Raw genomic sequence first — 25,509 nt, 5'->3', positions numbered from 1 at the left:
TCTGTTTTTAGAGATGTTTGGGAAGTTTTCACTTCTTTCACTAATCTTTGATAAGACACAGTATAATCCGCCAAATGTTGGGTTAACTTGGCTGAACATTTGTGTTCTGCAGGTCCAGATCCATCAACCAGAATGAGTCCCAAACAGGTTGTCTTTAAGAAGACGTCCCGAGACAAGTCGGTGAGTTCTGCAGCACCTGTGCTTGTGCCGTTCTTACTGTTGTTTATAGCTGAGCCAGGCAGTCATAGAGCTCTAACACCCCTCGGCTGTGTCTTTAGGTGGCCGTCTACATGGCTAAGAGAGACTTTGTGGATCACTGTGACTTTGTGGATCCAGTTGGTGAGTTCTGACAGAACTGGTTGTTATGATGATCAGACAAAGGTCGTAATCACAGTTTCACATCAGAAGGAATCATTCTACCTGTAAATATGTGAAAAAAAGATTTTTCCTCATGCACCTTTCTGTTGTTGGACCTGTAGGCAGAACTTTTTAACATGCTGAATGCTGTTAGCTCAGAACAACCTGAACAGAGACTTATCCACAAACACAACAAGAAGAATAAGAACAACAACATCAGTCACCTCCTGGACTGTTGTTTCCTCTGAGCTGTAACTCTGCGGTTGTTCTGGAAACAACTGTATTTTCTGCACATGTGCAGGAGAGTTTCTGCTGTCTGATGTGGACTCTTCCTATTCCCACAGATGGAGTGGTTGTGATCGACCCAGTTCAGCTTAAAGGAAGGAAAGGTAAGTGTTTTGCCTCTGACTTCCTGTTGTAAATAACCTCAGAACGCTCCGTCGGGGCGAAGCATTTCCCCGTCAGTGTAGGCGGGCTGGACTCAGGTGAAAGCTAATTTGGCGCAACACCTTCTAAGAAGGAATAAAATCGTGGTTAAAATGAATCAGTCTGATAATGCTGCTCTGTGGTTCTCACTCAAATTGACCAAAGTTTAATTGACCAGTTGAAATAAATAACAAATATTTATCAAAAGATTAACCTACATCGCCTAAACCAAAGCATGAACCTTAAATCACAAGCAGAAAATGTGTGTGAGGAAACGTTTAAGATGAGTTAAAGGCAGGAAAACCTGAAAACCCAACACAAAAAGGAGGGGGAACAAACCACAACCGTCACATGAGAGTCGAAAAGATCTCAGAGCTGAATTAAAAGTGCTCTAATTCTATAAATATGTAGGTTATGGATCAACAACTTTGGGGTAAATTAACGGGTACCAGTCACGAGCCAACGACTATAACCCCCACAAAGGAGAGAAAGTAATGGACCCCACTTTGAGTTGTGGTGACACAGACTGGACTTTCTCATTGGTAACCACCGGCCATCGGAGGTGGAGCCATGATGGTCTCCTGATCCCCTGCCTGGGTCCACGGGTCGGCTGAGGTTTGTCTGTCAGTCAGCTCTTTGCAGCCCTTTCAGTGGTGTGTAAGGAGAAGACCTTCCTGTCCCATACCAGGGTAAGGAGCTTTGGGCTGCTGTGGCGGGACGGATCATCAAAGGAAAAGTGCTCACAAGACCAACTCCATAGCTTTTATGTAGGAATTATTGGTTGGCAAAAACTCTTGTGAATTAAACTGATTCGAGCTACAAAAATGGTTGATCTATAAAAACAAAAACCATGCTGAATGGTTCCTTGAAAGAAAGAAGTTCTAATTTGGTGCAGACACAGCAGACGAAGACATGCAAAGAAAACAAAGAACACGGATCAAATATTGGCTCCAAAACCAACAAAGATGAAAAACACAGTTCTTTGTTACGACTTTATTTCAAATTGTCCTTTGAACTGAGCTCCAAGCGGTTTGGATCTCCTGGCTGGACATGGAGCTTAACCTCCAGTTACAGCCAATAGGAATGATGGAAACCTCAATACCTTTGGCTAAGAGGCGCAATGCTTCGCCTCAATGTTTCTCCTAGAATGAAAGATTCTTAACAAATTCACCCATTTTTCCCTTCTCTTGTCATTAAAATACATTTTGATTCAGATGTCTACACGGTACAACTACTTTTACGAGTATAGATCTGTGCAATGGGACCAAATTTCATCATGTTTACTGTTCCATGTGCATGTAAGCTGTGAAAGTACAGTTTTCACATGTCAAATGTAGCAATCATCAAAGCAGATACCCATCCTAAACTAAGCTAGTACCTGTTACTGTAGAGTATATCAAATTACAATCATATGATAATTTAATAAATAAAACACATGCAATGGCATGAAAACAGATGACTAAATGAATCAAAACTGCTGCTCAGATCTAATCCATTATTCATTTAGAGTCGAGACCAGTCTTCACTGACTATGACCCCTAGATGGCGACGTCGTCCCCTGGAAAAATGACTCATTATCATGCAATTCCTCATTTGTTGTTTCCTGGCCAGTGAGGCCTCTGCTCACCTGTATAAGCTCGTGTGCAGGTGTGTAAGTCAGTAAGTACAAATAGTTCATAGAGTGTCTCTCAGAGCAGGATCTGTTTTTTCATCAGGGAGTTTGCTATATCGTGCACTTTTTTAGTATTGTCCGCAGTGTAGAGGTGGAGTTTGTCTTCCTGTCCAGGATCCAGGGCCTCCGTGGGGCTTCGGCGCCTGGTGTTGACCACATCCTGTATCTTCTCTCTCAGTGTACGTGATGCTTTCCTGCACGTTTCGGTACGGCCGGCAGGACATGGACGTTATGGGAGTGGCCTTCAGGCGGGACCTGTTCCTGGTGACGAGGCAGGTTTACCCGGAGCTGCAGGACAAAGAGAAGCTGACCCACACCAAGGTCCAACAGAGGCTGCTGCACAAGCTGGGAGACAACGCCTTCCCCTTCTTCTTTGAGGTGAGACCACAGTGCCATTCACCAGGACCGGTTCTGACCCAGAACCAGTTCTGACCCAGAACAGAGTCTGAACCAGGACCAGTTCTGACCCAGGACCAGTTCTGAACCAGGACCAGTTCTGACCCAGAACAGAGTCTGAACCAGGACCAGTTCTGACCCAGGATCAGTTCTGACCCAGAACCAGTTCTGACCCAGAACAGAGTCTGAACCAGAACAGAGTCTGACCCAGGACCAGTTCTGACCCAGGACCAGTTCTGACCCAGAACAGAGTCTGAACCAGGACCAGTTCTGACCCAGAACCAGTTCTGACCCAGAACAGAGTCTGAACCAGGACCAGTTCTGACCCAGAACAGAGTCTGAACCAGAACCAGTTCTGACCCAGAACCAGTTCTGACCCAGAACAGAGTCTGAACCAGGACCGGTTCTGACCCAGGACCAGTTCTGAACCAGAACAGAGTCTGAACCAGAACAGAGTCTGAACCAGAACCAGTTCTGACCCAGAACAGAGTCTGAACCAGGACCAGTTCTGACCCAGGACCAGTTCTGACCCAGAACCAGTTCTGAACCAGGACCAGTTCTGACCCAGAACAGAGTCTGACCCAGAACAGAGTCTGACCCAGAACAGAGTCTGACCCAGAACCAGTTCTGACCCAGAACAGAGTCTGAGTGACTGACTGCAGTTTTCTGATCAAACTATTTGTTTTAGTTTCCAGACAATCTGCCGTGTTCTATCAGCCTGCAGCCCGGACCGTCTGATGTGGGGAAGGTAACATCCACCCTTTATCCATCCATCTAACATCCACCCTTTATCCATCCATCTAACATCCACCCTTTATCTGTCATCCACCCTTTATCTGTCATCCATCCATCCATCTGTCATCCACCCTTCATCCACCCTTCATCCACCCTTCATCTGTCATCCATCCAACATCCACCCTTCATCCACCCTTCACCCACCTTTCATCTGTCATCCACCCTTCATCTGTCATCCATCCATCTAACATCCACCCTTCATCCATCCATCCATCCATCCATCCACCCTTCATCTGTCATCCATCCATCCACCCTTTATCTGTCATCCACCCTTCATCCATCCATCCATCTAACATCCACCCTTCATCCATCCATCCATCTAACATCCACCCTTCATCCACCCTTCATCTGTCATCCACCCTTTATCTGTCATCCACCTTTCATCCACCCTTCATCTGTCATCCACCTTTCATCTGTCATCCACCCTTCATCTGTCATCCACCTTTCATCTGTCATCCACCTTTCATCCACCTTTCATCTGTCATCCACCTTTCATCCACCCTTCATCTGTCATCCACCTTTCATCCACCCTTCATCTGTCATCCACCCTTCATCCACCTTTCATCTATCATCCACCTTTCATCCACCCTTCATCTGTCATCCACCTTTCATCCACCCTTCATCTGTCATCCACCTTTCATCCACCCTTCATCTGTCATCCACCTTTCATCTGTCATCCACCCTTCATCCACCTTTCATCTGTCATCCACCTTTCATCCACCTTTCATCTGTCATCCACCTTTCATCCACCCTTCATCTGTCATCCACCTTTCATCCACCCTTCATCTATCATCCACCTTTCATCCACCCTTCATCTGTCATCCACCTTTCATCTGTCATCCACCCTTCATCCACCTTTCATCTGTCATCCACCTTTCATCCACCCTTCATCTGTCATCCACCTTTCATCCACCCTTCATCTGTCATCCACCCTTCATCCACCTTTCATCTATCATCCACCTTTCATCCACCCTTCATCTGTCATCCACCTTTCATCCACCCTTCATCTGTCATCCACCTTTCATCCACCCTTCATCTGTCATCCACCTTTCATCCACCCTTCATCTGTCATCCACCTTTCATCCACCCTTCATCTGTCATCCACCTTTCATCTGTCATCCACCCTTCATCCACCTTTCATCTGTCATCCACCTTTCATCCACCTTTCATCTGTCATCCACCTTTCATCCACCCTTCATCTGTCATCCACCTTTCATCCACCCTTCATCTATCATCCACCTTTCATCCACCCTTCATCTGTCATCCACCTTTCATCCACCTTTCATCTGTCATCCACCCTTCATCCATCCATCTGTCATCCACCTTTCATCCACCCTTCATCTGTCATCCACCTTTCATCTGTCATCCACCCTTCATCCACCTTTCATCTGTCATCCACCCTTCATCCACCTTTCATCTGTCATCCACCTTTCATCCACCTTTCATCTGTCATCCACCTTTCATCTGTCATCCACCCTTCATCCACCTTTCATCTGTCATCCACCTTTCATCCACCTTTCATCTGTCATCCACCCTTCATCCATCCATCTGTCATCCACCCTTCATCCACCCTTCATCTGTCATCCACCCTTCACCCACCTTTCATCTGTCATCCACCCTTCATCTGTCATCCATCCATCTAACATCCACCCTTCATCCATCCATCCATCCATCCATCCATCCACCCTTCATCTGTCATCCATCCATCCACCCTTTATCTGTCATCCACCCTTCATCCATCCATCCATCTAACATCCACCCTTCATCCATCCATCTAACATCCACCCTTCATCCACCCTTCATCTGTCATCCACCCTTTATCTGTCATCCACCTTTCATCCACCCTTCATCTGTCATCCACCTTTCATCTGTCATCCACCCTTCATCCACCTTTCATCTGTCATCCACCTTTCATCCACCCTTCATCTGTCATCCACCCTTCATCCACCCTTCATCTGTCATCCACCTTTCATCCACCCTTCATCTGTCATCCACCTTTCATCCACCCTTCATCTGTCATCCACCTTACATCCACCCTTCATCCATCCATCCATCCATCCATCCACCCTTCATCTGTCATCCATCCATCCACCCTTTATCTGTCATCCACCCTTCATCCATCCATCCATCTAACATCCACCCTTCATCCATCCATCTAACATCCACCCTTCATCCACCCTTCATCTGTCATCCACCCTTTATCTGTCATCCACCTTTCATCCACCCTTCATCTGTCATCCACCTTTCATCTGTCATCCACCCTTCATCCACCTTTCATCTGTCATCCACCTTTCACCCACCTTTCATCTGTCATCCACCCTTCATCTGTCATCCATCCATCTAACATCCACCCTTCATCCATCCATCCATCCATCCATCCACCCTTCATCTGTCATCCATCCATCCACCCTTTATCTGTCATCCACCCTTCATCCATCCATCCATCTAACATCCACCCTTCATCCATCCATCTAACATCCACCCTTCATCCACCCTTCATCTGTCATCCACCCTTTATCTGTCATCCACCCTTCATCTGTCATCCACCTTTCATCTGTCATCCACCCTTCATCCACCTTTCATCTGTCATCCACCTTTCACCCACCTTTCATCTGTCATCCACCCTTCATCTGTCATCCATCCATCTAACATCCACCCTTCATCCATCCATCCATCCATCCATCCATCCACCCTTTATCTGTCATCCACCCTTCATCCACCTTTCATCTGTCATCCACCCTTCATCCATCCATCCATCTAACATCCACCCTTCATCCATCCATCTAACATCCACCCTTCATCCACCCTTCATCTGTCATCCACCCTTTATCTGTCATCCACCCTTCATCTGTCATCCACCTTTCATCCACCCTTCATCTGTCATCCACCTTTCATCTGTCATCCACCCTTCATCCACCTTTCATCTGTCATCCACCTTTCACCCACCTTTCATCTGTCATCCACCCTTCATCTGTCATCCATCCATCTAACATCCACCCTTCATCCATCCATCCATCCATCCATCCATCCACCCTTTATCTGTCATCCACCCTTCATCCATCCATCCATCTAACATCCACCCTTCATCCATCCATCTAACATCCACCCTTCATCCACCCTTCATCTGTCATCCACCCTTTATCTGTCATCCACCTTTCATCCACCCTTCATCTGTCATCCACCCTTCATCCACCTTTCATCTGTCATCCACCTTTCATCCACCTTTCATCTGTCATCCACCTTTCATCTGTCATCCACCCTTCATCCACCTTTCATCTGTCATCCACCTTTCATCCACCCTTCATCTGTCATCCACCTTTCATCCACCCTTCATCTGTCATCCACCCTTCATCCACCTTTCATCTATCATCCACCTTTCATCCACCCTTCATCTGTCATCCACCTTTCATCCACCCTTCATCTGTCATCCACCTTTCATCCACCCTTCATCTGTCATCCACCTTTCATCTGTCATCCACCCTTCATCCACCTTTCATCTGTCATCCACCTTTCATCCACCTTTCATCTGTCATCCACCTTTCATCCACCCTTCATCTGTCATCCACCTTTCATCCACCCTTCATCTATCATCCACCTTTCATCCACCCTTCATCTGTCATCCACCTTTCATCTGTCATCCACCCTTCATCCACCTTTCATCTGTCATCCACCTTTCATCCACCTTTCATCTGTCATCCACCTTTCATCCACCCTTCATCTGTCATCCACCTTTCATCCACCCTTCATCTATCATCCACCTTTCATCCACCCTTCATCTGTCATCCACCTTTCATCTGTCATCCACCCTTCATCCACCTTTCATCTGTCATCCACCTTTCATCCACCTTTCATCTGTCATCCACCCTTCATCCATCCATCTAACATCCACCCTTCATCCACCCTTCATCTGTCATCCACCCTTTATCTGTCATCCACCTTTCATCTATCCATCCATCCACCCTTCATCTGTCATCCACCCTTCATCCACCTTTCATCCATCTGTCATTCATCCATCATCTGTTCATCTATCTATCCCAACAGCCATCCATCCATCCAACTTCACTATTTATCTTCCTCTTGAGCTACACATTCAAAGCTACCTGGTGTCATGTGACCCAAACAACTGGTGTTCACCCACCTGTCACATGTGTTTGTGTGTCAAACAGAAATGTGCGGTGGAGTTTGAGGTGAAGGCGTTTTGTGGTGAGACTCAGGACGAGAAGATTGATAAACAGTGAGTGCAGCCTGATTCTGACAGAGCCGGTCCCACTGGACCAATGGTGTTGTCTCACGTCTTCCTATGTTCTGTCCCTTGTTTGCAGGAGCTCAGTTCGTCTCTCCATCCGTAAGATCCAGTTCTGTCCAGAGAACACGGAGGTAGCTCCAGTAGCAGAGATGACCTTTGAGTTCCTGATGTCAGAGAAGCCCCTGCACATCAAACTCAGCCTTCCCAAAGAGGTCAGAGGGTTTTGCCCCAAAGCAGTTTCAGTTCTGGCCCAGAAACCTGCCGGTATAGCAGGTCTCTGCTGGTCCACCACACAGAACCTGGTTGATCAGGATCCAGGGCCTCCATGTTTAACATCCAGAACCAGTGTAGGATCCAGTGTGTCACATCAAGGATCCTCATCCTGAACATGAGCTGGAAAAGTTACTTTCTCTGCCCAACTCCACTCAGAGCTGCGCTCATAAACCTGTTCAGGTGCCTCCTGTTAGCAGCTGGAGTTTATGGATCCTCTGAGACAGAAACCTGTTTACAGCTCATAAACCTGTTCAGGTGCCTTCTGTTAGCAGCTGGAGTTTATGGATCCTCTGAGACAGAAACCTGTTTACAGCTCATACACCTGTTCAGGTGCCTCCTGTTAGCAGCTGGAGTTTATGGATCCTCTGAGACAGAAACCTGTTCAGGTGCCTCCTGTTAGCAGCTGGAGTTTATGGATCCTCTGAGACAGAAACCTGTTCAGGTGCCTCCTGTTAGCAGCTGGAGTTTATGGATCCTCTGAGACAGAAACCTGTTTACAGCTCATAAACCTGTTCAGGTGCCTCCTGTTAGCAGCTGGAGTTTATGGATCCTCTGAGACAGAAACCTGTTCAGGTGCCTCCTGTTAGCAGCTGGAGTTTATGGATCCTCTGAGACAGAAACCTGTTCAGGTGCCTTCTGTTAGCAGCTGGAGTTTATGGATCCTCTGAACCAGACCGGTTCTCAGCTGGTTCTTAACAGTAGCAAAGATTTCTGCCTCATTGGCCTGTCTGTGTGTCTGCAGACGTTTTACCACGGCGAGCCACTTAAAGCGAATGTTGAGGTCACCAACTCATCCAGCAGGAACATCAAAGACATCAGTTTATCAGGTGACCTTCTCTCCATTCACACCTGTTTACACCCTTTCACACCTGTTTACACCTGTTTACACCCTTTCACACCTGTTTACACCCTTTCACACCTGTTTACACCCTTTCACACCTGGTCACACCTGTTTACACCTGTTTACACCCTTTCACACCTGTTTACACCCTTTCACACCTGTTTACACCCTTTCACACCTGGTCACACCTGTTTACACCCTTTCACACCTGTTTACACCCTTTCACACCTGGTCACACCTGTTTACACCCTTTCACACCTGTTTACACCCTTTCACACCTGTTTACACCCTTTCACACCTGTTTACACCCTTTCACACCTGGTCACACCTGTTTACACCCTTTCACACCTGTTTACACCCTTTCACACCTGGTCACACCTGTTTACACCCTTTCACACCTGTTTACACCCTTTCACACCTGGTCACACCTGTTTACACCCTTTCACACCTGTTTACACCCTTTCACACCTGGTCACACCTGGTCACACCTGTTTACACCCTTTCACACCTGTTTACACCCTTTCACACCTGTTTCTTTAGTGTTTCGTTCACTTTTGGCCCAGTCTCACCACAGTCTGTGGAAATGTTTGTCCATGTTTCCAAAGAGTGCAGAGAATCCCTGGTTATCTTCATGTTGGAATACCTGTAGACTAACTGCATAGTGTAGTGGTAAGAGTGCCACCTTTTGTGTGGGAGACCTGGGTTCAACTCCCCTGCATTAATGGTTCTACCTCCAGTAGGGGTCCTTAGGCAAGACCCCCTTATCCCATCTGCCTGCCTGTAAGTTGCTTTGGATAGAAGCATCTGCTAAATGCATAAACAAACTTGCCGTGAACAGTCAGGAAGACAGAAAATGTCCCATTTTCCAGCCTTTTTGTGTGTCTGCAGGGTTTTGTGATATGGACTAATGTAGACACTGAGCAGTCATAACAGCGGCTGTTCTGGTTCTGGTATCTGCTTCACTTGTCTCTGGTGGGAGAGACATTTTTCTCTAAAATGTGCTGTTTCTGTGTTCAGTTGAGCAGGTGACCACCGTCGTCCTTTACTCCAACGACAAATACGTCAAATCTGTGGCCAAAGAAGAGACTGAGTGAGTGTTTTCGGGCTCAGAACCACGGCCCTTTTAGAACTCCACAGAGTCCCGGTTACATGGTGGAACTGAATGTCTTGTGTTGCTTGTGTCTGTCTCAGTGACTCAGTGCCGTCTGGTACCACCCTGAAGAAAGAGTACGTCCTGTACCCACTGGTGGAGTACAACAAGGACCGCAGGGGAATCGCTCTGGATGGACGCCTCAAACATGAAGACACCAACCTGGCTTCATCCAGCATGTAGAGACACCCAGCACAAACACACCAGCGTGGTCCAGTACAGCAGGACAGGTTCAGCACTCAGCTCTGCTCAGTTCCTGTGCCCATAGGCCAGCTGAGAGATCTGGGGCCAGATCAGTCCTGGTTCTGATTAGATTCACCTCACAGTTCCCATGAATTCTGATCAAACCCCACCCAACAGAATCAACTGTTTGGGTAGTTCTTCCTCCTGTGGGTCCAGTTTGACTCTGGATCTTCAGGAGGTTCATATGCTGAAAAGACATGAAACATGTCTGACCTGACTGTGAACCTGTCCTCCAGCAGAAGATCCCTACATGATCAATCAGTACACAATCAATACTCGATCAGCACTGTTCAGAGGACAGAACTCTTACTGTAAGGCAGGTTCATCATGTAACCCTGCCTCAGTACAGATGTCATGGTGTCAGTCTCTTTCTCTGCAGCTGCTCAGGTGTTACACCTTAGTTCAGACAGCAGGGGGCGCTGCTCAGGTGTTACACCTTAGTTCAGACAGCAGGGGGCGCTGCAGCCGCTCAGGTGTTACACCTTAGTTCAGACAGCAGGGGGCGCTGCAGCCGCTCAGGTGTTACACCTTAGTTCAGACAGCAGGGGGCGCTGCTCAGGTGTTACACCTTAGTTCAGACAGCAGGGGGCGCTGCAGCTGCTCAGGTGTTACAGCTTAGTTCAGACAGCAGGGGGCGCTGCAGCTGCTCAGGTGTTACACCTTAGTTCAGACAGCAGGGGGCGCTGCTCAGGTGTTACACCTTAGTTCAGACAGCAGGGGGCGCTGCAGCTGCTCAGGTGTTACACCTTAGTTCAGACAGCAGGGGGCGCTGCAGCCGCTCAGGTGTTACAGCTTAGTTCAGACAGCAGGGGGCGCTGCAGCCGCTCAGGTGTTACACCTTAGTTCAGACAGCAGGGGGCGCTGCTCAGGTGTTACACCTTAGTTCAGACAGCAGGGGGCGCTGCAGCTGCTCAGGTGTTACACCTTAGTTCAGTCAGCAGGGGGCGCTGCAGCTGCTCAGGTGTTACACCTTAGTTCAGACAGCAGGGGGCGCTGCTCAGGTGTTACACCTTAGTTCAGACAGCAGGGGGCGCTGCAGCTGCTCAGGTGTTACACCTTAGTTCAGTCAGCAGGGGGCGCCGCTCAGGTGTTACACCTTAGTTCAGACAGCAGGGGGCGCCTTAGTTCAGACAGCAGGGGGCGCTGCTCAGGTGTTACACCTTAGTTCAGACAGCAGGGGGCGCTGCTCAGGTGTTACACCTTAGTTCAGACAGCAGGGGGCGCTGCAGCTGCTCAGGTGTTACACCTTAGTTCAGACAGCAGGGGGCGCTGCTCAGGTGTTACACCTTAGTTCAGACAGCAGGGGGCGCTGCTCAGGTGTTACACCTTAGTTCAGACAGCAGGGGGCGCTGCTCAGGTGTTACACCTTAGTTCAGACAGCAGGGGGCGCCTTAGTTCAGACAGCAGGGGGCGCTGCTCAGGTGTTACACCTTAGTTCAGACAGCAGGGGGCGCTGCTCAGGTGTTACAGCTTAGTTCAGACAGCAGGGGGCGCTGCTCAGGTGTTACACCTTAGTTCAGACAGCAGGGGGCGCTGCTCAGGTGTTACACCTTAGTTCAGACAGCAGGGGGCGCTGCTCAGGTGTTACACCTTAGTTCAGACAGCAGGGGGCGCTGCTCAGGTGTTACACCTTAGTTCAGACAGCAGGGGGCGCTGCTCAGGTGTTACACCTTAGTTCAGACAGCAGGGGGCGCTGCAGCTGCTCAGGTGTTACACCTTAGTTCAGACAGCAGGGGGCGCTGGTGTTACACTGAAGGCTGACGGCTCTGTTTCTGTCTCAGTGTGAAGCAGGAGGTGCTGAAGGAGGTGCAGGGGATGCTGGTCTCCTACAAGGTGGTGCTGAAGATGATGGCGTCCGGGTGAGTGTGAACCGCTCGGCATGCTGGGATCACAGCCACAGAGAGGTTCATTTTCACCTCACAGAAGGTGACCTTTCAGGTTCTGAGCTGCGTTCACTGACAGTCTGTTCCTCACAGTTTCAGTCAAGCTCCGCACCGCAGTTTATGTTCAGTACGACACCCTCACTGTGAATTCTGGGTAAATTTACACCATTTTCCACACGGCCGACTACACATAGTGGGGAGTACTGTACTACATTCAGGTCAGAGGTCAGAGGTCAGGTAACAGGTCAGAGGTCAGATGTCATATGTCAGAGGTCAGGTGTCAGATGTCAGAGGTCTGAGGTCAGGTGTCAGGTCTGAGGTCTGAGGTCAGGTGTCAGGTCTGAGGTCAGAGGTCAGAGGTCAGGTGTCAGGTCAGAGGTCTGAGGTCAGGTGTCAGAGGTCAGGTGTCAGGTGTCAGGTGTCAGGTCTGAGGTCAGGTGTCAGGTCTGAGGTCAGAGGTCAGAGGTCAGGTGTCAGGTCAGAGGTCAGGTGTCAGGTCTGAGGTCAGCTGTCAGGTCAGAGGTCTGAGGTCAGGTGTCAGGTCAGAGGTCTGAGGTCAGGTGTCAGGTCAGAGGTCAGGTGTCAGAGGTCCGGTGTCAGGTCAGAGGTCTGAGGTCAGAGGTCAGAGGTCCGGTGTCAGGTCAGAGTGTCAGCTGTCAGGTCTGAGGTCAGAGGTCAGGTGTCAGGTCTGAGGTCAGGTGTCAGGTCAGGTGTCAGGTCAGAGGTCAGGTGTCAGGTCAGAGGTCAGAGGTCCGGTGTCAGGTCAGAGGTCTGAGGTCAGAGGTCAGAGGTCCGGTGTCAGGTCAGAGTGTCAGCTGTCAGGTCTGAGGTCAGAGGTCAGGTGTCAGGTCTGAGGTCCGGTGTCAGGTCAGAGTGTCAGAGGTCAGAGGTCAGAGTGTTTGTTTTCCTGGTGTGTGACTCGGTGTGTTTTCTCTCTTTCTGCTGCCGCTCCTCCTCAGGATGGTGGGATCCAGGTACGTTCACTCAGACTGTTTCAGGGTTCCTGGAGAAATCTGGGCTGATTTAAGTATTTTCCAGGTTGAGTTTGGGAAAAGAGACAGATTGGATTCGTATCCTGTTTTTCCAAACTAAGGTGAAGACGTAGAAACGAACGAGCTGAGCGTCTTCACACAGGGTTCAGAGATCAGGGTTCGGGTCACATCACATGGAAACAGGGTTTCTGACGGTTTCTGGTTTATCAACCATCAGACATTGCAGCGACCGCAGCTGTTTCAGTAGTTCTGAGTCAGAGGAGCTCCCTGAAGGACAGCATTCCTGTGGGATTTACTGCAGATGCCTTCACATCTCAGATAGAAACAGAGACAACAGCCAGCAGCTGGTAAATGAGTCCAAACTGCATCAGAATTGTTCTCCTTTCAGCTGCACACTGACCCTAAATCAGTGTCATCCATGCAGGTCTCTGAAGTTTAGACTTTTTTTAGTGAAAAACCTGTTTAAGATCCTCCAACATCACCAGTCTTACCCACTCGGTGCCCATCGGCGTAGGGTCAGGTCTTATCTGAGTCTCCGGTCGGCCTCCACCTGCTGTGATGAACTGTGGCAGAACAGTGGGCTCTGCCCCCTCCAGCTTCGGCTCGGGGACCCGTAAACAGAACTGAACCCGCTGCAGGTGGCGTGTTTATTCAGATGAAGCAGCGGTTAGAATAAATGGATTTTATCAGAGCTGAGCAGCTCTCTGATAGAACTAAGGCTCCCAAACCAGAACCTGTCTTTATGAAACACTTCAGTAAATGTTGCCCATCAGGAGGAGCTTCATTTGGACCCGTCCAGCTCCACCCTGACGAAGGTCCTTCAGAGAGTTCCCCAGAACCGGTGGTACTGTTCAGTCCAAAAACATCTAAAGACCCAGTCAACACATTTCCAGGGTCAGCTCCTCGCCTTAAGCACCTGCAGTTGGGCCTGTGCAAACGAACAGCTGATCCGTTTGAGCTGACATCACGGCGCCTGGCGCCTGGTCATTGATCCGTTTGAGCTGACATCACGGCGCCTGGCGCCTGGTCATTGATCCGTTTGAGCTGACATCACGGCGCCTGGCGCCTGGTCATTGATCCGTTTGAGCTGACATCACGGCGCCTGGCGCCTGGTCATTGATCCGTTTGAGCTGACATCACGGCGCCTGGCGCCTGGTCATTGATCCGTTTGAGCTGACATCACGGCGCCTGGCGCCTGGTCATTGATCCGTTTGAGCTGACATCACGGCGCCTGGCGCCTGGTCATTGATCCGTTTGAGCTGACATCACGGCGCCTGGCGCCTGGTCATTGATCTGTTTGAGCTGACATCACGGCGCCTGGCGCCTGGTCATTGCTCCGTTTGAGCTGACATCACGGCGCCTGGCGCCTGGTCATTGCTCTGTTTGAGCTGACATCACGGCGCCTGGCGCCTGGTCATTGATCTGTTTGAGCTGACATCACGGCGCCTGGCGCCTGGTCATTGATCTGTTTGAGCTGACATCACGGCGCCTGGCGCCTGGTCATTGCTCCGTTTGAGCTGACATCACGGCGCCTGGCGCCTGGTCATTGCTCTGTTTGAGCTGACATCACTGCGCCTGGCGCCTGGTCATTGATCTGTTTGAGCTGACATCACGGCGCCTGGCGCCTGGTCATTGCTCTGTTTGAGCTGACATCACGGCGCCTGGCGCCTGGTCATTGATCCGTTTGAGCTGACATCACGGCGCCTGGCGCCTGGTCATTGCTCTGTTTGAGCTGACATCACTGCGCCTGGCGCCTGGTCATTGCTCCGTTTGAGCTGACATCACGGCGCCTGGCGCCTGGTCATTGATCCGTTTGAGCTGACATCACGGCGCCTGGCGCCTGGTCATTGCTCCGTTTGAGCTGACATCACGGCGCCTGGCGCCTGGTCATTGATCCGTTTGAGCTGACATCACGGCGCCTGGCGCCTGGTCATTGCTCTGTTTGAGCTGACATCATGGCGCCGGGCGCCTGGTCATTGCTCTGTTTGAGCTGACATCACGGCGCCTGGCGCCTGGTCATTGCTCTGTTTGAGCTGACATCACGGCGCCTGGCGCCTGGTCATTGATCCGTTTGAGCTGACATCACGGCGCCTGGCGCCTGGTCATTGCTCCGTTTGAGCTGACATCACGGCGCCTGGCGCCTGGTCATTGATCCGTTTGAGCTGACATCACGGCGCCTGGCGCCTGGTCATTGATCCGTTTGAGCTGACATCACGGCGCCTGGCGCCTGGTCATTGCTCTGTTTGAGCTGACATCATGGCGCCTGGCGCCTGGTCATTGATCCGTTTGAGCTGACATCATGGCGCCTGGCGCCTGGTCATTGATCCGTTTGAGCTGACATCATGGCGCCTGGCGCCTGGTCATTGCTCTGTTTGAGCTGACATCACGGCGCCTGGCGCCTGGTCATTGCTCCGTTTGAGCTGACATCATGGCGCCTGGCGCCTGGTCATTGATCCGTTTGAGCTGACATCACGGCGCCTGGCGCCTGGTCATTGCTCTGTTTGAGCTGACATCATGGCGCCTGGTCATTGCTCCGTTTGAGCTGACATCACGGCGCCTGGCGCCTGGTCATTGATCCGTTTGAGCTGACATCATGGCGCCTGGTCATTGCTCCGTTTGAGCTGACATCACGGCGCCTGGTCATTGCTCCGTTTGAGCTGACATCACGGCGCCTGGCGCCTGGTCATTGCTGTGTTCACCACGGCGCCAACAGATTAAAGGTGCCGAACACGTTCAGCGTTCACAGAACTTACAGGCAGCTTCCAGATGTTTGAACTGTGGGAAACCAGCACAGATGTGTATGTGTGTGTTTTTCAGTGAGGTGTCTCTGGAGGTTCCCTTCAAACTGATGCATCCTAAACCAGAAGCAGGTAACCGCTGCTCACCTTCAGCTCCTCAGCAAACCGTCAAAGTCACCTGAACATCTCGTGTTTCTGATAATGTCTGAGTGTCCCTGAACGCATCAGATTTCCTTGTTGTGTTTTGTTTGCTTCTGTTTTCCTGTTTGTGTTCTTGGTATTTTGGAGTTAAACTAGTTGAGTTTTTGCTTGTTTTCTTCACACCCTTCCCAGTAGTTTCCTGTTTGTGTTTTTGGTATTTTGGAGTTAAACTAGTTGAGTTTTTGCTTGTTTCCTTCACACCCTTCCCAGTAGTTTCCTCTGACGTGAACGTCTCTGGTTAATTGGCCACAGCTGCTGTCTTCAGTAGATCAGCTCCATGTTTCTCTCCATCTTGGTCAGATCCTTCCTGTCTCCACTCAGTTTGTCTCCTGTCTCCTGGTTAGTTTGGTCTGTAGCTTTACCTTTTAGTTACCCAGCCTGGCTGCTCCCGCATCAATCAGCTGAGCAGGTGTGTGTTTCCCTGATTTGTTCCGGGTTCGGTTAATCACCAACAGTCAGACATTTTCTTTAAATCTGTTTGATTTGTTCACTCAGTCTTCACCACATTATCAATCAGACGTTTCAGCTGAAATTTCAAAGTCTGACTTGGTGTTTTTGACCTTCCTGATGTGAAGCTATGGCGTCTTTCTGCTCTGCTTCTTCTTCTTTTATTGTTCGATCCGCTCCTTTTAAACATGATGCATCCCCTGTGGATACATCGTCTGGCCTTTAAAACCTGGTTGAATCATTTCTCTGAAAGAGGAACAAAGTTTTATTTAATATCGTTTGAAAGATTCAGAGAAATAATTGAAAGCCTGTCGGTGGCGTAGCTTCGGTGTCTGAATGCACAGATTCATGTCCACCGTCACTCCGTGTAGAATAACCAATCCTCGTATGATCGTAAACTCAAATTACAAACCGAGAGCTCGGAGATACAGACACGTTTTATCTCAGATGGAGGCTGAAGCTTCATCTGCTGAGGTCTAACCACCTTCTCTCTGTTCTTCTTCATATCCTCTGCTGCCTGAACTTCAGCCAAGGACAGGTAAGATGTGCTGCCTCTGGGCCAGAGGCAGGCTACACCTGGACAGGTCACTAGGGACCATTTAGGGTCGCCAGTTAACCTGACAGCATGTTTTAGGATGGTGGGAGGAAGCCGGGGTACCCAGAGAGAACCCAGGCAGACACAGGGAGAACATGCAGCCTCCACAGCTGGGATAAGAACCAGGAGCCCTGAGGAGGCGCTGCTGACCACCGCTGAGCAGCCGCCATGATGGACAAGCCAACTCAAAGCAATGCAGATTTGGACAGTGACATTTATTTGAGTAGGCTGTTTGAAAATGATGAGTCTTGAGTTTGGACTTGAAAAGAGAAGGAGAGTTATTATTTTTGACATCCAGTGGGAAGAACATCCAGAATCTGAGGTGAGGAGCGAGCTCCAATGTGTGAAAGATGCTGGACTTTTGGTGTCGTTTTCCCTCATCTTCAGTCCTTGTTCCTGAGCATTTTCAGAGGTTTTTTCTTTGTTCAGCCACTTAACTCTGACCTTTGAACCCTTCAGGCAGAAAAAAGGCTCCTAACTCAAGGGATGAACCAGTGTTGTGTCGACACAGAACAGACAACTTAGCAAAGAAGCCATTTTAAACTGGATCTTTAGGCTCTTTGTTACCAGCAGCCTGTCACAAAGACACATCATTTGTTCCCATTTCTTTAGCTGCATCTATGAAAAACAGCAAAGAAAACACAGTTTGACAGACAGAAAATAGGATTTCTGCAGCAACAAGGTGATTCCCAAAGAGCTATTAGCTGAAAACTTGGCATATCTCAGCATGGTGTGCAGTGTGTCCTTAAAACATTTGAGGAAACTGGACAAGTGGAGGACAAAAGAAGAAGAGTCAGGCCTAAAAAACTATCTCCAGCAGATGAACAGGATCTGAAAGTGATGTCCTTAAGAAAGAGGAAAAAATCCAGCTGTGACCTGACAGGACCTGAGAGATGCATCTGGACCTTCAGCTGATCCATCTACTGTTGGCCCAAGCCTCATCAGAAATGGGCTCCATGGAAGGGTGGCTGTCAAGAAGCCGTTCTTAAGGAAGGGAAACAGGGAGAAAAGGCTGAGCTGTGCCAAATGACACAAGAAGTGGACTGAAAATCAGTGGCAACAGGTCTTATGGAGGGATGAATCCTCCCCAGAGCCCGGACCTCAACATTATTGAAGCAGTGTGGGATCATCTGACAGAGAACGGAACAAAAGGCAGCCCACATCCAAAGAAGAGCTTTGGGATGTCCTTCAAGAAGCCTGGAGAACTATTCCTGAAGACTCCTTAAAGAAATGACAGAAAGCTGGTCTCAGAGGGTTCAGGCTGTGTTGGAGAATAAAGGAGCTCAGACCAGAGATTCACTTTAAAGCTGCTGAGAACTGAGAAAAACTCTGGTTCTGCCTCAGATTCTGGGTTTAGGTTCATGTTTGATCATGTTTCAGTGAATCTCTGCAGCTGCTTCCTGTTTTACTGGAAACATGCAAAGAAATAAGAGCTGATCAGCAGTTTCATACAGAACTGTGTAACTAACAGAATATCATGGAGGAAATGAGCTAAATGAGAGGTAGGTGGTGCTGATAATGTTCTCTCTGTGCTGCAGTGAGTCTGGTGACATGGTGTTCGAGGAGTTTAAACGAGCCTATCTAAAGGGGGTGGTCTACGGAGACGATGACGAGTCCCCAGCTGAGGTCTGAGCCACCAATCAGAGCCGAAGGTTCTCCGTCCTCATCACCTTTATCTGTAGTGTTCTTCATAGATCAGAACAGACAAACCATCTGGGTTCTGCTCTTAGACTGCCCCCCCCCCCAGACTGATGTGCAGCAGCAAACACGTCCTGATGCTGGTTAGTGAGCCCAGACCAGGACAGGCTGCTTGGTTCTGGTGGTTTTCTGGGAGTGTTTAATACCTTGATGTGTTTCTGTTAAATGGCTGGTGTCTGCAGCACAATAGACCCGAGTGATTGCTTCCAGATGTTGTAGTCCAGATGTTCCCGTAGGCTCAGTCCAACACAGCTGACGCTCTGAGTATGTTATCATAGTTTGTCCTGACATCGTGTGAAATAAACCTTGTGTTGTCATCACTGTGTGTGAGTCAGTGTTTGATTCATCTTCTGCTGGTTTGGTTCCGACTTTATCAGGATCCTCATATCCCCAGAACATCAGACCGGTCAGACCGGACTGAGATCAGGGTGTTCTGTGGCGAGGTCAACGACAGGAACATGAAGGAACCAACCAAGGCAACAAATGCTATCAACAGACCAACAACCTACAGTTTTTAGGAACCTTCAGCTGCTGCTGTGTGACCTGAATGTCTGATGCTGTTAAGGAATTATGTTTCTGTGTTTATCAGACGCTTTTATCCAACTTACAGATGAAGATATAACAGCTATATAAAGCTAACAATAAGCTCCATAGAAGGAACCCAGGAGTCCGACTCTGTCAGAGGGGACAGAGTAGAGATAGGGTGCAGGCATAGAAGGAAGTGCAGAAAGATAAAGAGCAGAGATAGAGGGGGGAGGGAAGTACAAGGTAAGGATAGGAGATGATTTCATAAAGTATGAAAGGTGCCATATAAATTACATTTGATTTGATTTGAAACTCTGATAGTCGTGCAAGGTCAGACAAAATTCACTTTTCCAAGTGACTCGTGACTTGGTTCTGTGTTGTTTTCTGAGTCGTTCGTGACTGAGGAACTGGGTTATTCTTGTTGTAATGTCACACCTCCACCACCAGAGGGCAGCACCCATCCCGCTGAACCGCTCTGCTGCGTTGCCCGTTGTCTGCGGCTGGGGGGCGCTGCCTCCGCTGCTCCTCTTCGGGGGTCTGATGACAGGATGGCGGAGGCAGGGGGACCGGAGTCCACTACGGCTCGGTGCCCGGACGAGTCATCGGACAGCGAGCCGGAGCAGGAGCCTGGATCTCCGCAAAAACTCATCCGGAAAGTATCGACGTCGGGCCAGATTCGCAGCAAGGTACTGGGGGTTAGAACCCGGCGTGTTTACCGTGGACAGCCTGTGGTCATTCAGCAGGGTGGGCCACACAGAGCACCGGGCTTCCCCGCGCTGTCCGGGGGGGACACCGACGCACCGAATTCCCGTTAAGATATAACACTTTGATCTTTTCCGCCTCACGGAGCCGGTAAACTCAAATATAAATGCCTAAAACAGTGCTGTCAGATTAAACCAGTGCTGTTTACGGATCCGGCTCACAGCAAAAAGTACCTGTGGATGTAACAGTCCAGCTTTTACCCCTTTTTGACACATTTTCCTCACATCCTCCTCTGCCTCCCACCGCAGGCGGCGGCAGCACAGAGCTGCTAAAGACGGGGAGGTTAATTCAAACTTGAGCTGCTTGTGGATTTTTAGATGCCGTTCTGAAAAGTGGATGCGACTACACCTCTGACAACTTTAATTATTGGTTTGAATATGCTCGTGTTTAAAAGTGATTAATTAAACTTTAAATATGACGGATTTTAAGTGGAGGTTGGATCTTGTGCTTCTGCCTCAGAGAGGTGTATTTGGGGCTGAAGACCGCAGACATTACACCAACATCCCCCCCAAAAAGTGAAAAATGACACAACGGTAACCGTGATTTACAAACAGTCGGTATTATTTAAAGTTTTGTAGAAAGGCGGAACATTGGCTGTATTTCCTATTTAAACAGGCGTGCAGCTGCGTGTAGCATCAAGCTAACTTTGGTAAAATAAAATCAGCGATTTAAATTGTGCTCATGGAGAGGAGAGTCCCAGAAACGGTTTATAAATAAATAAGAGTGAGGCGAGAGACATGTCGCTTATTTTCTCCGCTCATTCCCACACAATGGGGGACGTGGAGGCTAGGCTAACCAAGCTAACACCTGCGGGCCGGAGGGGCGCGGGCCGCTGGGAAGCCTCTCCGTCCCACAGTGCTGCCCACCAGGGAAAGGTATGCAGGACACCGGGGTGACTACGGACTGCAAGTCGGGGGAGCAGAGCAGTGGAACCGGCTTTCAGTACCCACTTTAGTTCCGTAAGTGTCGGTTAGTTTGATTGTTTTCAGTGAGACCTAACGGTCTTCCTCCGAGTGGAGCCGCCAGTCTGCCTTAAAGCTGCTGATTTCAGGTACTTTCAGCTAAAATGCGGCTCCTGTACACAGGGCCAGATTAACACTTCGCTGTACCCTGGGCAACAATATTCAAGGGCCCGATGATCACGACCCCAGGATCACCATAATCTGAATAAAATACAGAATAAATTGCAGTAATATACAGTAAATATTGTCATCAAGTGCATTTTGATGTACAGATGTGCAAATGCTCATAAAACTACAAAAGCATCACAACGTCTCCTGTCAAGGCCTCTCACCCACATATGAAGCTATGAAAACAAAACGCATCAGCATCAGTATAATCTGACAAAATTGACCCACTACATAGAGGGAAGGAAGTGTGCTCCATCATCATAGTATCACAGTATCACAGGTAGTGTAGTGGTGTGATTACCACCTTTCATGTGGGAGATCTGTCTCCAGTAGGGGTCCTTAGGCAAGACCCCCTTAACCTATCTGAGTCGCTTTGGATAAAAGCGTCTGCTAAATGCATAAACATAACTGTCACAAAAAAATAAACAAGCAATAACTTTCAAAGCATCCAATATTTATTCAACACCTATTCCCAACACAAATGTACTGAACTGATAGACCCACCACAGAGGAGGTCCACGACAGGACAAGGACAATCAAGTCATAGTACAATAGAAACATTTTGAAATCTGCCTGTTTTCCCTCAACAACAAATGATGAACAGCATTTTCAGGGAGCCACCACCAGGATAGTGTAGTGGTATGACTACCACCTTTCATGTGGGAGACCTGGGTTCAAATCCCCTGCCTGCAAGGCCCCACCTCCAGTAGGGGTCCTTAGGCAAACCCCCTTTACCCCTTTTACCCTTTCTGTAAGTCACTCTGGATTAAAGCGTCTGCCAAATACATAAAACATAAATTGTTTTAAAACAGAAAACAACCTATCACCTCAACTGTGTCACCAGTCTCTGACCCGTGTCGTCGGCCTCTGACCCGTGTCGTTAGTCTCTGACCCGTCTCGTTATTCTCTGACCCGTGTCGTCAGCCTCTGACCCGTGTCGTCAGCCTCTGACCCGTGTCGTTAGCCTCTGACCCGTGTCGTTAGTCTCTGACCCGTCTCGTTATTCTCTGACCCGTGTCGTTAGCCTCTGACCCGTGTCAGAAAGATAAAGTGCAGTGATAGAGGGGGGAGGGAAGTACAAGGTAAGTGCTGGGATAGGAGATGCTCTCTGAAGAGCTGGGTTTTCAGGAGCTTCTTGAAGATAGACAGGGACGCCCCTGTTCTGGTAGCGCTCGGTAGGTCATTCCACCATCGTGGGACGACACATGAACAGAGTTTGGATTGTCTTAGGCGTGGTGTAGGAGCTGCTAGACGACAATCCTGGGACCAACGGAGGGACCCAGTTGGGACAGAAGCCTTTGCAAGAGCATTCAAGTAGATGGAGCCGTTCCATTAAGCTCTTTGCAGCTAACATCAGGGACTTGATCCTGATGCAGGCGGCTAAGGGTAGCCAGAGGAGCTCAATGAACAGAGGGGGGGCGTGTTCTTTCTTATGTTTAGTAATGCAAAGCGGCACGAACGAGCAACCGAGGTAACGTGTTCTTTGAAGGTTAGTTGGTCATCAATCATGACACCCAAGTTTCCAGCAACCTTTGATGGAGCCAGAGATTCAGTTTGGATGCAGATGCTGTGGTGTCTGGTTGGTTTGGCTGGGAAGACCAGCGGTTCAGTTTTTGGGAGGTTAAGTTGGAGGTGATGGGCTTTCATCCATGTTGATATGTCAGAGAGAGTCTGAGATTCAGCTGAGACCGTGTGGTCGTCAGGTGGGAATGACAGATAGAGCTGGGTATCATCAGCATAACATTGGTATGAGAAGCCATGTGATCGGATGATCTGTCCCAGTGAGGTGGTGTATATGGGTGTATATTATAGTCTGATATAGTACTTAAAATATTGTTGTAGGACTTTTAAGTGTATTGTGTTACCTTTTCTTTGTTTGTTCTTAAATAATGTGCTTCAGTGGACACATTTGGGATTTATTGTTGCCTTTCAGGCTTTCACCTATCTGTCCCATAGCTTACAGAACTCTGTCTTTCCCCAAAGTTCTGCCAGTCTCCGTCCACGAGCCATGGGAGTAACGTGGTCATTATGCTGATTCAGTGCAGTGTCGTACGGTGCCTGGACAGACGCACAATTAATCTGACCCGTGTCTTTAGTCAATAAAAATCATTTTATATCTGAGTCAAAGGTAAGGTTATGCTGAAAAATAACTCCTAGGTTCCTCAGTCTTGTTGTTGGAGTCAGTGTTCCTCAGAGTCTTGTTGTTGGAGTCGGTGTTCCTCAGAGTCTTGTTGTTGGAGTCGGTGTTCCTCAGAGTCTTGTTGTTGGAGTCGGTGTTCCTCAGAGTCTTGTTGTTGGAGTCAGTGTTCCTCAGAGTCTTGTTGTTGGAGTCGGTGTTCCTCAGTCTTGTTGTTGGAGTCGGTGTTCCTCAGAGTCTTGTTGTTGGAGTCGGTGTTCCTCAGAGTCTTGTTGTTGGAGTCGGTGTTCCTCAGAGTCTTGTTGTTGGAGTCGGTGTTCCTCAGAGTCTTGTTGTTGGAGTCGGTGTTCCTCAGTCTTGTTGTTGGAGTCAGTGTTCCTCACAGTCTTGTTGTTGGAGTCGGTGTTCCTCAGAGTCTTGTTGTTGGAGTCAGTGTTCCTCACAGTCTTGTTGTTGGAGTCGGTGTTCCTCAGTCTTGTTGTTGGAGTCAGTGTTCCTCAGAGTCTTGTTGTTGGAGTCAGTGTTCCTCACAGTCTTGTTGTTGGAGTCGGTGTTCCTCACAGTCTTGTTGTTGGAGTCGGTGTTCCTCACAGTCTTGTTGTTGGAGTCGGTGTTCCTCAGAGTCTTGTTGTTGGAGTCGGTGTTCCTCAGAGTCTTGTTGTTGGAGTCGGTGTTCCTCAGTCTTGTTGTTGGAGTCGGTGTTCCTCAGAGTCTTGTTGTTGGAGTCAGTGTTCCTCAGAGTCTTGTTGTTGGAGTCGGTGTTCCTCAGAGTCTTGTTGTTGGAGTCGGTGTTCCTCAGAGTCTTGTTGTTGGAGTCAGTGTTCCTCAGAGTCTTGTTGTTGGAGTCGGTGTTCCTCAGAGTCTTGTTGTTGGAGTCGGTGTTCCTCACAGTCTTGTTGTTGGAGTCGGTGTTCCTCAGAGTCTTGTTGTTGGAGTTGGTGTTCCTCAGAGTCTTGTTGTTGGAGTCGGTGTTCCTCACAGTCTTGTTGTTGGAGTCAGTGTTCCTCAGAGTCTTGTTGTTGGAGTCAGTGTTCCTCAGAGTCTTGTTGTTGGAGTCGGTGTTCCTCACAGTCTTGTTGTTGGAGTCGGTGTTCCTCACAGTCTTGTTGTTGGAGTCGGTGTTCCTCACAGTCTTGTTGTTGGAGTCGGTGTTCCTCAGAGTCTTGTTGTTGGAGTCGGTGTTCCTCAGAGTCTTGTTGTTGGAGTCGGTGTTCCTCAGTCTTGTTGTTGGAGTCAGTGTTCCTCAGAGTCTTGTTGTTGGAGTCGGTGTTCCTCAGAGTCTTGTTGTTGGAGTCGGTGTTCCTCAGTCTTGTTGTTGGAGTCGGTGTTCCTCAGAGTCTTGTTGTTGGAGTCAGTGTTCCTCAGTCTTGTTGTTGGAGTCAGTGTTCCTCACAGTCTTGTTGTTGGAGTCGGTGTTCCTCAGTCTTGTTGTTGGAGTCGGTGTTCCTCACAGTCTTGTTGTTGGAGTCGGTGTTCCTCAGAGTCTTGTTGTTGGAGTCGGTGTTCCTCAGAGTCTTGTTGTTGGAGTCGGTGTTCCTCAGAGTCTTGTTGTTGGAGTCGGTGTTCCTCAGTCTTGTTGTTGGAGTCGGTGTTCCTCAGAGTCTTGTTGTTGGAGTCGGTGTTCCTCAGAGTCTTGTTGTTGGAGTCAGTGTTCCTCAGAGTCTTGTTGTTGGAGTCAGTGTTCCTCAGTCTTGTTGTTGGAGTCAGTGTTCCTCAGAGTCTTGTTGTTGGAGTCAGTGTTCCTCAGAGTCTTGTTGTTGGAGTCGGTGTTCCTCAGAGTCTTGTTGTTGGAGTCAGTGTTCCTCAGAGTCTTGTTGTTGGAGTCGGTGTTCCTCAGAGTCTTGTTGTTGGAGTCGGTGTTCCTCAGAGTCTTGTTGTTGGAGTCGGTGTTCCTCAGAGTCTTGTTGTTGGAGTCAGTGTTCCTCAGAGTCTTGTTGTTGGAGTCGGTGTTCCTCAGAGTCTTGTTGTTGGAGTCGGTGTTCCTCAGAGTCTTGTTGTTGGA

The 25,509-nt window shown here is 49.0% G+C and overlaps 2 protein-coding genes across 5 annotated transcripts in view; both read left to right on the top strand.

Annotated features, from left to right (window-relative positions):
- Positions 1–132: 132 nt before the first annotated feature.
- Positions 133–19,005, top strand: LOC140313845 (S-arrestin-like). Its single transcript, XM_072391823.1, has 15 exons — positions 133–180; positions 279–339; positions 702–746; positions 2,634–2,833; positions 3,540–3,599; positions 7,813–7,880; positions 7,969–8,104; positions 8,908–8,992; positions 10,024–10,096; positions 10,198–10,335; positions 12,181–12,258; positions 13,242–13,256; positions 16,092–16,144; positions 17,189–17,198; positions 18,794–19,005. The coding sequence occupies exons 1-15, from the start codon at positions 133–135 to the stop codon at positions 18,885–18,887; spliced, it is 1,164 nt and encodes a 387-aa protein (XP_072247924.1). The 3' UTR covers positions 18,888–19,005.
- A 1,002-nt stretch (positions 19,006–20,007) lies between these two features.
- LOC140313830 (diacylglycerol kinase delta) overlaps positions 20,008–25,509 on the top strand; it is a 31,524-nt gene continuing 26,022 nt past the window's right edge. For all 4 annotated transcript variants that reach the window (XR_011917096.1, XM_072391805.1, XM_072391804.1 and 1 more), the window contains exon 1: positions 20,008–20,164. Coding sequence is in view for 3 of the 4 variants with exons in the window: in XM_072391805.1 (XP_072247906.1) it covers positions 20,027–20,164 (138 nt within the window). In the remaining variant the exon portion in view is untranslated. The remainder of the gene's footprint in view (positions 20,165–25,509) is intronic.

The sequence above is a fragment of the Leuresthes tenuis genome, unplaced genomic scaffold (genome assembly GCF_036924035.1).
Source record: "Leuresthes tenuis unplaced genomic scaffold, fLeuTen1.0.hap1 SCAF_9, whole genome shotgun sequence".
In the NCBI taxonomy this organism is placed as follows: domain Eukaryota; kingdom Metazoa; phylum Chordata; class Actinopteri; order Atheriniformes; family Atherinopsidae; genus Leuresthes; species Leuresthes tenuis.
Note: the sequence above shows the minus strand (reverse complement) of the source record. Positions and strands in the feature narration are given on the sequence as shown.

Excerpts from the sequence above, each read along its gene's own strand:
- LOC140313845 (XM_072391823.1), top strand. The coding sequence starts at position 133 with ATGAGTCCCAAACAGGTTGTCTTTAAGAAGACGTCCCGAGACAAGTCG. Across the intron at positions 747-2,633 it reads TCAGCTTAAAGGAAGGAAAG|TGTACGTGATGCTTTCCTGC; the intron begins GTAAGTGTTTTG and ends CTTCTCTCTCAG. Across the intron at positions 3,600-7,812 it reads GACCGTCTGATGTGGGGAAG|AAATGTGCGGTGGAGTTTGA; the intron begins GTAACATCCACC and ends TGTGTCAAACAG.